This window comes from Phaeoacremonium minimum (assembly GCF_000392275.1).
Source record: "Phaeoacremonium minimum UCRPA7 unplaced genomic scaffold PA7_03_scaffold_332, whole genome shotgun sequence".
In the NCBI taxonomy this organism is placed as follows: domain Eukaryota; kingdom Fungi; phylum Ascomycota; class Sordariomycetes; order Togniniales; family Togniniaceae; genus Phaeoacremonium; species Phaeoacremonium minimum.
The window spans coordinates 36,945-51,427 of NW_006921236.1; the positions used below are offsets into that span (position 1 = coordinate 36,945).

Genomic DNA, 14,483 nt, shown 5'->3' on the forward strand with positions numbered 1-14,483 from the left:
GAATGACTTGGCTGACCGGCGGAACTCGTCACCGTCGTCCCAGGCACCTGTCTTCGTTGACTGAAGATAAGATAGGTAGAAGCACCAGGCAAGACTTACAATGACGCCGAACAATGATGGTCAAACAAGCTTGGGGTTTCCTGCTTGGGATAGGATAAACTCGGGAAGAATGCGGGAAGCTGATGCCAACGGTGCAGATTGCAGTTCCATGAAATACTCCCGACTCTGAATGTAGAGTAGAGGGGCTACCTAGATAGGTAGGTACATGTACTTAAGTAATTAGAGTTGAAAATGCCTTACGTACTGTACGTACGTACCTAGGTAGGTAGCCAGGCAGTAATACAGGTGCCTAGGTACTGTACATGTACTGTACATGTACATACCCCGCCATACGCCAAGTTAGCAGTGCAAGTACCTGAGTCTGAGTATCCCAGACCTGACCGAACTTTGCCTCATTTCATTCATTGCTGTCTCTGATTATCGTGTTCCCTCCTTCGTTGCCCACTTCAAGGACAGCCACCTTCCACAGATTCGTCGGAGAAAGGCACTCTCACATCCACACATCCACACATCCACACATGCACGCATATCATACCGAGACTCATACAGTATATTAAGCCTTCATCAGGTCAGATCAGACCACACCACACCACACCACACCACAAGATCCTCGGAACGAACGTAAACAGCCATCTACAGCCTCGCACTGTACTCGTCCTCGTAGATAGTCACTTCAAAGCCTGACCAGTCTGACACCGGCATTCTTCACTCTTCATTCTTTTACTTTCTTGGTCACCTATCCTCCCCCTCTCTCTCCCGCGTGATTGGATTCCATCAGGTCGGACAGCTTCTCCTCCAAGGCTCCAGTCAAGCAGTCAGCCGCCAGTCTCCCTGCAAGTTGCTCAATCCAATCCAATACAAGGTCCAATTCCAGGTGCCTGCTTCAAGCTGGTAATGTGATATAATGTGGCAGGCAAGACGTTTCAGCCTCTAATCAAGCCATAGCCAATCCCGTTGCATCATCTTGGCTACCTTGAATGACGACGACGACAAAAAGCTGCCGAATTTAGCCCCGAGTACCATCCATGGACTCACAATGTTGTCCCGGGCACCATTGGAATTAGATGAGAAAGTGCTGCGACGACACGCTGAACCCATCCGCCACAGCGGCGAAACCCAGCTCTCGGGCTTGCAGCTAGATTCTCTGGATATCGGCAGCGATGCAAGTCACGAGCGGGTCCATGACCAGACTCAATCGCCGTTCTTCCACAAACTGCCACTCGAAGTCCGTCAGAACATATACTCACAACTGTGGCTCAGTGCTGGCAGTACCCAGCACATTTTCAAAGCCGGTAACTCGCGCTTGTCCGAGCTCAGCCATGCCACTTGCATCACCGATCCTGACGCCAAAGACCCTCGTGACGACGAGGTGGCCCGCCGCTGCCAAGATCAGATTGTGGATGATCCCGGCGATATCGATGCGGCCTATGAAGAGCTTCTCGATGAACCAGGTGAGACGACAGATGACTGGGTCATCCGCCTGTTTTCCGACTGGTGCAACCACTTCCGTTGCGAGGAGCAGCCGGAAATCCCTCAAGTCCCACCTTCCGAGAGGCTCCGACGACAGCTGGAGGAGAGCTTAGAAGACGATGGAAAGCTGGTCCAGGCGTTGCCTGCTCGATCACCCGCTTTCTTCTTCAGCCCTTTCCTCGGCCCCATGCTAACATGTCGACGCATGGCTGCCGAAGCCCAGCAATCGCTATACGAAAGCATAACATTCTCTTTCATTGGCACTGGCGCCATGCGTCGCTTTCTCGAAACGACGTCTCCAGACTTGTTGGCCCAAATCCGGAGTATACACATAATATGGCGAGCTCCTACCGAAGCTTACTGGTAAGCAACCTCCGGAGTCCATTTTCACCCTTTGTGGCCCTTTTCTGAGTCTCGGAAACAAATACACAAACCCAATTCAAAAATGTACTCCGGAAACATATTCGTGGAAGCATTTCCTTACTCTTTTCACTGTTTCTATAAGGCAATTACTGACTCCATATCTCGTAGCTACAATGGCGAGGAACCGGAGAATCCAGACAATCGGAATCTGGTCTCCGCCCTGAGCGAGTGGACTTCGCTATGGCAGAACGCTCTCAACTTCCTTCCTCGACTAAAGGAACTGCGGGTTTGGGCTTACCCAGTATATGCCCGGTTTCCCATGCCGAAACCTGCCTGGTTTCGCCCGCTTTACCCTTTCGGCAACTTGAAGCTCCAGACCTTCACAGTCAAATTGCTATGGGATTGGGAGCACGATGTCCAACCAGATGTGATCCCGTCATTCTTAGCAGATGCACCATTCGATGTCACTAGAGAGCCTCCCATGTACTATGATGCAGCAACTTGGCGCATGCTCTGGACACGTGCGGCAACGGCAAGGAATCTACTCAAACGTGACGCAAGAAGGCGGCTGGCGGCAGTAAGGCAGCATCGATCTGGAGCATCTTCTTAGACACTCAATTGTTAAAGAGGATCCATTCAAAATATAGAGCACTTCCTCAGTAACTTCGGTCGTCATGTGAGATCATCACATATCAAGTTGCTGAAGCATTACGATCCGTGACTACAATGCCAAAGTGATCTCTATCCTACCAACGATTACCATCGCATGATATCCAGTCAGACCAAGGGCGAGAAATGCCTTGCTTGGTGATGCCTCAGGGGACACAACAAGTAGTAGTATGACGCCGTTTCATCGGCAGTACTACAATTACTCCTGATTGCTAAAATACGGCGTTTGACATTGCTACAACTTTCCCTCCTGTCGATGATTTCATGCAACGCGGTAATGTTGTAGGCACTTCAACCCTTGTCTGTATGCAAATGGTTCGGATGTGTGCAGTGCAAGATGCCAGCACCAGCCGCTCTCTAATACGGGAATACTCGGGAACGAGGTCTGCTTGAGATTCTGCAGCAGGCGACCGTGGATGTGGGCCACTGGAGGGTTGGGCGATGGCCCCAGTGGAGAACGCTCTCTGTTCTAACTGTAGATTAGCTTCAACCACTCGACCAAACTTTGTGGCGCCGTTCAAAGCATGATATAGTAACAACAACTCTCGATCACGCAGACAATTTACCTCCATATAGATGGGCTTTGGCCTATACTCCAGCAGTTAGCAATCACCGATTGCTAGATCTTGTATAGCATTCTGGTCTGGAGAAGCGTGCGCGCGTGTGACCGCACAGGCACTTCGGTCTTCAGCGCGATCGACATGCCGCCATGGACACACCACCTGCCAAACGCCATAAACCACTGGCTTGCGCGCGCTGTCGTAGGAGAAAGGTGAGAGAAGCATGCAAACGCACTCAGCGCCGATAGAGAGAAGCTGATACACCGGATGTAGCAAAAATGCGATGATCAGCGGCCTTGTGCTAATTGTGTGAGATCCGACGAAGAGTGTCGAGATGCGCAAACGCGATATGACTACTGGCCTCCCACCAGGTGAGTCAATGGAGTGCGTAGCCGGCAGGTATGGATGTTGACAGCTTAGCAGACCTCTTCTGCCACCGATTATGCCCGTAGCCACTCCGGCTGACGCAGGCACAGTGGAAGAGCGCTTATCGCGTTTAGAGGAGCAATCTCGCGCATATGATCACCGGGAGGGAGGTGTACAACTTGACCGCGAGTGCCCAAATCAAGGCTACGGCGTGTCATCGAGGCCACCGCACGCGGTTGCGTCAGAGTCGCAAGCACCCCTTTCACGAAGTGCGCCCGCCATTGGCCTCCTTGCCACTTTTGCTCGTTCCGAAGATGTTGAAATTGGTCCCTGCACTTCACCAGGGGTGAACACAGACCTTCACTTGCGACAGCAATCTAGATCAGAGCCGCAGCTTGATTTGAACACCGAGGGCCTACTCTTTGACATCTACTATGATAAAGTCCATACTAGGTATCCTTTCCTTAGGCTTGACATGTTGCGGAATCCGTCTCAAAGGCCGACGGAGCATTGGGTCGGCTACTTCCTAAATATGATCTTTTCGATTGGTTTGTTAGTGGGAAAGGACAGCCAGCTGAGCACTGGACATGATAGTCACCAGACATATCATCGCCTGGCTGTCACAAGATATCTTTCTCATGTCTTTGCTCAATCAGATCGTCTACTTCATATACAAGCCTATCTTCTATTGGCCCTGCATGCCATGTACTCACCCTCGACGGAGAGGATAATATCGATTGCTTCTGCAACAATGAGGTACTGCGTCATGGCACAACTTCACCTCGCTGAAGCCGAGCCGCCGCCTATCGACGTTGCTGCCAAAGTGCAGAGCCAAATACGCCGCCGAGTATTTTGGTCAGCATATGCGCTAGATCGGACCGTGGGGACCATATTCGATCTGCCGTTTTCTATTCCAGACTATCAAATCACTGTCAAGATGTATGCGAATATCGATGAGTCTGAGCTAGCTCAGAAATGCCTGGCGGCCTTTCCGGACGACCCTCAAGGACAACCTTGTCATACCAGCGTATCGGTGGCTCTGCATGTTGTGTATTGCCGCCAGATTCAGTCCGAGATTCTCAACACGACGCTGCACCGCGAGTTCGGCAAGAGATTGGATCGCCTGTCCAATTGGCGACTTCGTGTTTTAGATAAACTGGACCGATGGAAGTCGTTATGTCACAGATACTCCGATATATCCTCAAGCTCGCACACGAGTAGCGAGTGGCTACACATGATCTACAACTACAGTCTGGCTATGCTCTACAGGCCTACCAAGCTCAATATCGCCGGTGGGGCTGGAGACTGGACCGTGAAGTCTTGCATACAAGCCATTTTGATATTCCGGAAATTCCAGAGAGAAACCATGTTAAGCGAACTTTGGCTGGGTCTCATTGCCCAGTTCAAATGTGGAGTTGCTTTACTGTATTGTTTCTTTGCTACCCCAAAGTCTCAGAGGTCCGAAGCCTATGAGACGCCCGAGGCATCCGAGGCTGTGAGGGCTTGCAGCATTATATTGGCCCTTCTGGCAGAACGCTGGCCGCTGTCGAAACCCTTAAGGGACTCATTCGACATCCTTGCCCGTGAGATACCACTATTTTCACATCCTGAGCTGGCTCGACAGAGCAAATCGGTACGAAAGATGCGCCAAGAGTCAGCTGATGCCTTGTTATCCATCTTGCCAACATTGGAGACTCTTGTTGTGCACAGAGACACTCTGCGTATGATTAGAGAAATGACCTCGGATGAATTTACGTCAATGTCTGACCAAGAGACTGCTACGAAGTTGGACACTGAGGCGCCACCCGGGGCTAATGGCATTGATGAAGACATTCAGTCTTCTAGTTGGCGTACGTCAATGACAGGCGATCTCTTCCAGCCCGTTACACCGCATTTCTTCACGCCCGATTATTCTCACATAGATTCTGGTGATTACGACTACGCGGCGCTAGGATTTCCCGGCGGTTTCGATCCGGGCCTCCCCTTTTAGGTATAATATCCAGACAATGAATTGAGGTTCAGATCAATTACATCTTTGAAGTATGGTAGCAGTTATATAGCCGCCAAATTGACCTGCTGGCGAGCCTATTACCTGCTTCGAACCGCCATCTTCTTTGTATATCGAGAACATAGAGAGCGGACTGGGGTGGTTCCTCGCTCACGTCAAAATGTTTTGATAAGCTGGCTTGATGAGTTGGCAATGCTGGCCATTCTGGCCCACTTTGTATTGACCCATGTCTTCAACGATTTCGGGACTATTGTCTTGGCTGGCTGAACTGGATGGGTAGCATAGTATTATTCTTATCAACTTTCGGGGTGGGTCGCGGATTGATCCCTAGCCCCCGACGCTAGGCCCAAAGCCCGAAGTGATCCTTGAAGGTCATGGTTACCGTCCGTCGATACATCAACTAGTGGAACAATTGTCATTTATAGTGCTTTACGTGGGATGACTGATGTGATAGGAGTTTGATAGAAAGGTTACCTTTAGCTGCGAGGAGCTGGGACTACGGCGCTTGCTTTTGTTTACGCCCACACGGTTTTGGGACAGCATAGTCGCCATGGACGTACCACTTTCGAAGCCTCTGATTAATCTACAGCTTGGGTGGCCATCACCGAGGCTGTTTGCTGCGGATGGGCTCCTAGAGGGCGCTCAGTCAGTACTGACTTCCAACTCTGAGACCGCAGCGGCCCTAGTCTACGGGCCACACGTAGGACATCCTCCGCTTCGTGAGAGCATCGCCGATTGGCTTTCCACAATTTATCGGCCTGATGCTGGACCTGTCACTTACGATAGAATATGCGTGACCAATGGAGCATCTGGCAATCTGGCAAATATCCTACAGAAGTTTACAGACCCCTCTTATACGCGCAAAATCTATATGGTTGAGCCGACCTATTTCCTAGCTTGTCCAATCTTCGAGGATAGTGGCTTCCAGGGAAAATTATGCGGAGTTCCAGAGAACAATGCTGATGGGTTGGATCTCGACTTTCTTCGACAAGAATTGGTTTCGACTGAAAAAGGTGTTTCTCAGTTCGCCGGTGAAGATGGGAAGTCGGATGCTCCGCGTATGAAAACGGGTCCTAATTATCCGAAGATCTACAAATACATCATCTACATCGTTCCAACCTTTGCAAATCCAAGCGGCAAAACACTGCCATTTAAGGTGCGGTCAGATCTCGTCAAACTAGCGCGAAACTTTGATGCACTGATAATATCCGACGACGTATATGATTTTCTCATTTGGCCTGAGGATCCGTCCGCAACGACTAGCGATGTGATTGACGTGCCCCCTCGATTGGTCGATATTGACCGGACCTTACCTGGGGAAAGTGAATTTGGAAACACACTGAGCAATGGATCGTTCTCGAAAGTGATAGGGCCAGGTGTACGGGTGGGCTGGGCAGAATGCACGCCCACCCTGGCAACACATTTGGCAGAAGTGTGAGTACGAGAGCCCTCAAAGTCAAATTTGACGTGTTGTAATGCTGATGTAAGTAACGATAGAGGATCGTCAAGCTCAGGTGGCCAGCCATCTCATCTTGCATCCACATTTGTAGATAAGATGCTGAGATCCGGATATTTGCAGAACCACATTCGAGATGTACTAATTCCCACATATCGAAAGCGCTGCCACGTCCTGATGACAGCAATACATGACCTCCTTTATCCATTGGGGGTTACGATTGAAATCAATAGGCGCGAAAAAGGAACAACAGCAGTCGCTGGCGGTTTCTTCACATATTTACGCCTTCCACGAGATATACCTACTGCAAAAACGGTAGCTGCCTTTGCTTTAAGGGAACAGTCACTTAGAATTGCGTTCGGGCATATGTTCACAGTTGCTGGCGATCCATCGAGTATCACGAGAGCGGAAACTGAGCATGGATTTGCCAGATGTATTCGGCTGTGCTGGGCGTGGCATGAAGAACCTGAATTACAGGAAGGCATTGCAAGACTCGCAGCCGCCATTGTAGATATCCGGGCAAGGACGGAAAGAGGAGAAGATGTAGGCAGTCAGCTAGCAATTGGCATCCGGTGATTCTGGCATGGCGAATACATTACAAAATAAATCTGCTTAAAGCTGCCTTTCTTCCAAGACTAGAGATTGACACAGGTACCTGTGTGCTTGTGTAAATGAGGGAAAGAGAGAGATACAACGCAACGCGTGTCTTTCGACCTGAACTGTGCCACATGGCATAAGTAGCGAATTTCTGATTGCTAAACTCTATTTTCAACTGCGCATACCGAATGATTGCGAACGATATGATGTCTCCTCAGAGATATTGCCATTAAATATAAGACTGTTCAACTCAGATACACTACAATCTTGTCGATATTTCATTCATCGAGGCAGCTTGTTTAGCCATGCCCGCCAGCAAGAGTGCCAGATCCCGTCCGGCCATGGCGAACCTGGTACAAGTTAGAAGTTTTCCAGAATACGTTTAACAACCATTAGCAAATACACACCTTATAGAGTTATGGCGCTTCGCAAATGTTTCTAACAAGTCAGGACGTGGCTCCAAACCACCAAGTCCTACAAAGACTTGACTGTCACTGTGGCTGGCTTTCTCCGCGGCTGCGGCAATGCGCGCAACAGTTGAGTGAAAGAGCTCAGAGTCATATTGTCCAGGAATTCCAAGCCTAGATGCGATCAGACCCAAATTTGTGACGATAGGTACAAGATGGAAACTTACTCCATACACAGATCTGCACAGCCAATCAAAAGTGCGTCGATGCCAGATACAGCTGCAATGGCCCTGTATCACTATTAGCTGACATCAAACTAGCCGACAGACATGAAAACCCGTCGGATTACTGCCTGGAGCCCAACAACTTACTCAACATTCTCGACACCGTCGGTTGTCTCTATCATAGGCATGATCATAACCTCCTCGTTCACTACCTCAGCGATTGTCGCATACGACAACTGGGTTGTATATTGCGTCATTGGCTGTACCATTGTCACGGAACGGTGGCCCTAAATCACGACATTAGCACCTGGGGAATTTATTAATCGCCTCACGACACTACTGAGGTATATTCAGCGTAGATTTCTTACCAATGGTGGGAATTTCGAAGCATTAACACACATTTTGGCCTGTTCAACGTTATTGACATGCGGCACGATTATGGCTTGTGCCCCTGAGTCTAGACAACGACTGATCCATTCTGGGGCGCAGGTTGGTACAACGACCATTGGAGTGATTCTAGCCGGGATGTCAGAATTATGGACTGCTATCAAAAATATTCGCGTACCCAACGTTTAGACAAGACACAGCAACATCTTTCATGGTTTCTATGCTCATTGCCATGTGCTCCAAATTCATAAGCACGGCAGAGTAGCCGGAACGTTTGGCGACTAATGGCATCTCTGTCGAGAAAGCAATGCGCATGCCAAATGAATGGGCGAGTTTGTTGTCAAGCATTAGACGCTTAACGAGATTCGGCCTGCATAGCTCGCGTGCGAGGGATAATTGTTCCGGCTGGCCGATGGCATTCGTCATGATGAATGACTTGATCTGGTGGTCTATTCGTGATATTGTGTGTCAAAATTTCAGGCACGAATGGTGCTGTTCAAACTGTTGTTCTCTAAAAGATGTCGCTCTATTCGTAACAGCTGTGGTGCTTTACAGCAATGTGAAGGAGTAAAATTTTGAATTGTTTGGCTGCCCTGACAATCAATGACCGACCACTATTTCGTGGTACCTCGTCACTCACGAAAGCTCCTTAGGTACTTAAACACATTAAAGTAGCTATCGATAGCCTGATATTTGATGAAGTATCAATACATATGGACAGTTTGTCTAAAAGATCTGTATTCATTGAGGGTGTCTTGGTTTCGGGGATGATAAGCTTAGCTTGATATTCGGACTTCTTCCTATCCACCCCGACAATTCGGGGAGACGCCGATGCTCTTGATACCCCCGCACAACATACAAGCCTGGTAACGGAGACTGTGGACCAAGTTGATAACGACCGCCTTCGGGTTCTGCGCGGCAGTGCTGCAGTACGGTCTTGACCACCGGATATGGCTTACAGGACGATATACACGGACAAATGATGATTTTTCTCTATTCGATGTCGCCTGGTGGTCTGCTTTCGATGCAAGTGTTCCTCTTTATCTGTGTCTTCTGATAGAAGTGGAGCCTTAGCGATAAACATCAATCCTGGATATAATTAAAGAGCCCCCAACCTAAGGGAGAGCAAGTCACCTCTTTCCTTGATCCTGCTTTTCACTTGCCGAGCATCCCCGACTACTCTTGTCGTTCACAAGATTTCTCGCAAGTGTGTAGGACCAAGATGGATACGACAGGGCATATCTCCCGTGATGTGCCTGCACGACCAACATCCTCTACATACGCGCAGACACAAAAGATTCCGCTCGCAAAGAAGATTTTGTATCACCTGTGGGATGCAGATCAACACCTAAAAAGCCCCCAGGTGCGTTTCTCTCCAATGCAGCAGTACCAATTATGCTCTTACAAAGTATATCCAGGAGAGAGCATTGGTCCGAAAATTGGATTTCGGAATCCTCATTTGTGCAACCCTTGGCTGGTGGATGAAGTATATTGACCAAAGCAACGTCACGAACGCTTGTAAGATGTCTTGTTACTTCTCTCGAGTTGACATCACTGATATGGGCTGCCAGATGTTACTGGAATGAAAGAGGACTTGGACATACAAGGAAATGAGTATACCTACATGTTAAGTAAGTCTAGCATGGCCTCAAAGAGATTGCAAATGCATTGAAACATATTGACTTGAGTGTATTCAGTGTGCTACACAATATCCTTTGCAATTATGCAAATTCCCTCCAACATGATCGCCTTGAAAGTTCGCCCTCGCATTTGCTTAGTTGTTTGCGAATTAGGCTGGACTGCTTTTACGTATGAAGATCTTCCATTTCATGTTGTCTTGCATTGTATTGTCCTGAAAAGGAGGGTTTGGGCTAATTCATCGCCTAAGCTTCGCTCAAGCCGCCGCCCATAGCAGCACCCAAATGTACGTCTTTCGATTCATGGTCGGCTTCTTCGAGTCTGCGTTCTCGCCAATCATCATCTTTCTTCTTGGTTCGTGGTATACAAAGACAGAATTAGCGAAAAGGGTAGCTGTTTGGCATATCACTGGGTTCTTCGGTCAAGCCACCTCTGGCTTTCTTCAAGCTGGTATTCACGCCTCTCTGGATGGACACTTGGGACTGGCCGGCTGGAGGTGGTTATTCATCAGTCAGTAGATTTGGATTTCTCATGACACGCAGATCACGGCTGCTAACATGTTGTAGTCTGTGGGTGCATGTCTTTACCTGTTGCCCTTTCTGTCTGGGTACTCTTGCCAGATTATCCTCATAATACGAAGTCATGGTATATCACCGAGGAAGACAAAGAAATTGCGCTGCAACGAAGCGCGAGGTCAGGAAAAGCTGAGATTACAGGTATCCTGGACTTGAAACTGGTCAAGCGTATGTTCGGCAACTGGCGGTGGTGGGTATTGTGTATTAGTACGTCACCTCTCACCTTCCTCTCTCACTTCCGTAATTTTCGCATAAGAAAGAAGCTAACTTCGAACGTCGCAGTGTACATTTTTGTGAGTTTCTTCCGTGAGTTTTAATGGCCAACGTGAACGGGGGACTAATCTCGCGCCATCCAGTACGGCAACTCTTGTCAGGCAAACAGCTACTTTGCAATCTATCTCCGTATGTGTCGTCAAAGGTTTTCAAATGACTGACTCGCAAAGCTGATTATCAATATGACATAGGAGAGGCAGGCTACTCGGTGACCAAGAGAAATATCATCCCGGCCTGTGCGAACCTGGTCACTATGGTCACTGACTTTGCTTGGGGTTTTGGATCGGATCTGACTGGCAATCGGGCATGGTGGATCGCTGGGCCACTAGTAAGTTGGGGACGATCGACCTTTCAGACCATGAAGCCTTTAGTATGGAAGGCCAAAACGTGTACTGATGCTTGACTGTGCCAGATGTGTTTTACAGTGGTCGGGTCATCGATTCTCACCGCGTGGCCGGAAGCAGATGCCCCTAAAGTCGTTGCATTTTTCTTTGTTGCATGCGGTTATGTGACAGCAGTCACCTGGGTACGTTGCTCTACACCGTCACGATGCCTCAAGCTAATCTAGACTCGTGGTTAGACATGGGCCAATGAAATCAACAATGGGAATGCTGAAGAGCGTGCTCTGACCATCTCGAGCATGAATGGACTGTTCTATGCTACAAGTGAGTGTCAAGGACCACGGGTGGCCGCTACGCACTAACGTTGGGTAGATTCATTTCTACCCATTTTAATATTTCCTCAAACCATGGCACCAAAATTCGAGAGAGGCTTTCCCTCCATTCTCGCATTTGCACTCACTGCAGTGCTCCTAGTCCGTGAGTATTTCCCCTCGGGAAATTGTCTGTCGCTAGCAGTATGAGGGTATACTAATATAAGTGCTGATGCTGTTTAGTTCTGACGGACTATCTACACAAACGAGAGCTTCGGCGAGGGGCGGGCATCACGACCGGGCTGCCGCCATCAGAGGCCGCCGTGGCACACACAGAGACAAACAGCGAGAAGGACATTGACAACAAAGTGGCAGGGATCATTGAGCCTGTCCGTAGTTCTGTTGCTATCATGTAATTATTGGCGGTTGTGCTCAAGCTATCTGTCTGGGTGAGAAGGTGAGATGTCGGTATGTTTGGTTGCATGATTACCGGTAGTTGATGAGATTGGTACACTGAATAGGTATACACAATGCAAGATACAGGTCTGCGACCATCCATGATAGCGGGCAGTTCTAGATGTCTTCTAGTTAGAGTGATCCTGGATTGAGTTGAGGGCATAGCGCCCTCAACGGCACCTTCTGGTAAAGTGGCTTCAAGATATGCTTCTCGCCACGGTCCAATGCATCTTGAATCGATTTGATTAAACGAGTTATTGGCTATGACTTTTCAGCTTGAATCAGCCTTCTTCCAAAATCCGCCCCGGGCCGCTGCTTTGGCGACCAAGGGCGGGCTGGCTGCAAGCCGTCACCTAGTTGATTAATGCTCCGCCATGCTGAAATGGCGCCTAAGGCGTGTGTTATTCTCTGAGCGCAACTGGAAGTGCCCACTCGAACGTCATTGCACACGATCCTCAAAGACAACTCTCACAAAGCAGCATCACTGTTGCTCTTGTCCACTCGAACTGATCTTGGAGTTGAGCTCAAATTTGATAATTTGCACGTGAAGACTATACCAAAGGCACTCCAAAATTCCGGCTTGCTGGTCATTTCCAGTGGGCAAGGCACTGTACCGTACCGGTACCGTCGGGTTGGTTAGTGGAACAACTCAGCCGACAGATGGGCGGTGCTGTCCTACAGTCCAGCCACAACCTGAACATGGCCTTTTTTTTGGGGGAAGGGGGCGCCGGTTTGGTCTCAGACAACCTGACCACGATAGCCCCGTCTCGCGGTTGACGATAGTCACCGTAGTCGCGGACGGCTCCCTCTTTCTCCATGGGTATAAATTGCCGTTGAACTTCGTGATCTTGTGGACGTGCAATAGTGTGTAATACATCGAAGCCTGTAATAAGGAGCAGCAACTCCACCACGCCCCTGAACACAAATGGCGAATATCCTCGGCTGCTTGCTGATCTTCACACTCGGACTTCCCACCACAGCCTCGGCTTTCAACATTGTCGAGTGGCTAGAGAACCCTCCTTACGAGAACGGCGGAACGATCAAAGAGCAGATACAATGTTATGCTCTGCCTTTTGGCGGGATCGGCTTTGCCAGTCACGCTCTCACTTATTTCACGGTTCTCTGCCTCGCCACCGGCCACAATCCATTGATGCCCTGGAAGAGGCTGAAGCATAGAACATTCAACCTTATTATCGCATTTATCGGTCTTTTAATCACTCTGCCGCTGACAGTGTTGACTATGGTCCGTTGCCGTAACAGCTGGCAATTCATACTCATTGCCGTGTGGAAGCTTGTCCTGTCTGTCACACTGTCAATCATGTCAATTCATGCAGCTAGTCTCATCAAAAGCCTTCCTGTACGATCACTGCGAACAGAGCGTCGGACTCAGTCACAAGCATATGACAAGATGATTGCCAGTCCCTGCGTGACGCCATACTATGCAGGGTATGACGCTGGCGCAGATCATACGCCAATGCTTTACGAAAGATCCGGCTTAAACGATTCTGATCTCGACATCGAGGAGTGGAAGTTGCAATCTTTGCATCGTCAAGTCAAGGATGAGCTTGCATCGACCCACAAGCCGAAGTTCCACCGTATTCTTTGGTGGGCGGTTCCCTACTTCCTGGGAGCTATTGTAGGGTTCACGGGCATTATGGATATTGTGAAGAACAACTTTGGAGATAATTGGCAGCTGCGGACAATCACATACGTCTTCGCGGGGGTTAGTGGTGGTATACCAGCTGTCGTGGGTATATTCGCCCTTTGTGGGCTAACACTCTGCGACGATGACGATGACGGATGCTGCACCAACATGGTTGCTGTATTATTGTCAAGCTTTGGTCTTGTAATCTTTATGCTTACGATACTATTTGCATTCTACAGTGACTGGGTGTTGGCGGCTCTGACAGGGGACCTAGTCGGTTGGCCCTCATCAGACAATAGCCTGTTTTACTGGACCTATTTTGCTGCAAAAAGATTGCCAATGCTCTCTTTCTAAATGAGATTGCTGCTACGTGGGCAATTTGGCTGGTTAGACGCGACCCGAGACTCGGAGATTAAGACAGGAAATGGACGAACCAAAGGTGAAACACGAGTCTCGATCCCTTCGTGACGATGGCTTCAATCTAAGAGATACCTGGCTCTGTCTTGATTACTTTGATGCTCCAAAAATGTATATAGGATGCTAGATCTAGTCACAACTCCCGTTTTAGAACTCCGTATAGATGCGAACGAGTCTCCACCAAACCTCGATGAACACGGCGTCTTACCATTGCCATTTTACAAGCAGCAGTCTACAGCATATGACAATCCATCAGTGAA

The 14,483-nt window shown here is 49.0% G+C and overlaps 1 protein-coding gene across 1 annotated transcript; it reads right to left on the reverse strand.

Moving 5' to 3' along the window:
* Positions 1–7,808: 7,808 nt before the first annotated feature.
* On the reverse strand, positions 7,809–8,437 carry UCRPA7_4339 (putative 4-hydroxy-2-oxovalerate aldolase protein; the record flags this gene model as incomplete). Its single annotated transcript, XM_007916891.1, has 4 exons — positions 7,809–7,899; positions 7,957–8,130; positions 8,184–8,246; positions 8,328–8,437. 4 exons carry the CDS (start codon positions 8,435–8,437, stop codon positions 7,809–7,811), a joined length of 438 nt encoding a protein of 145 aa, XP_007915082.1.
* Positions 8,438–14,483: the final 6,046 nt, after the last annotated feature.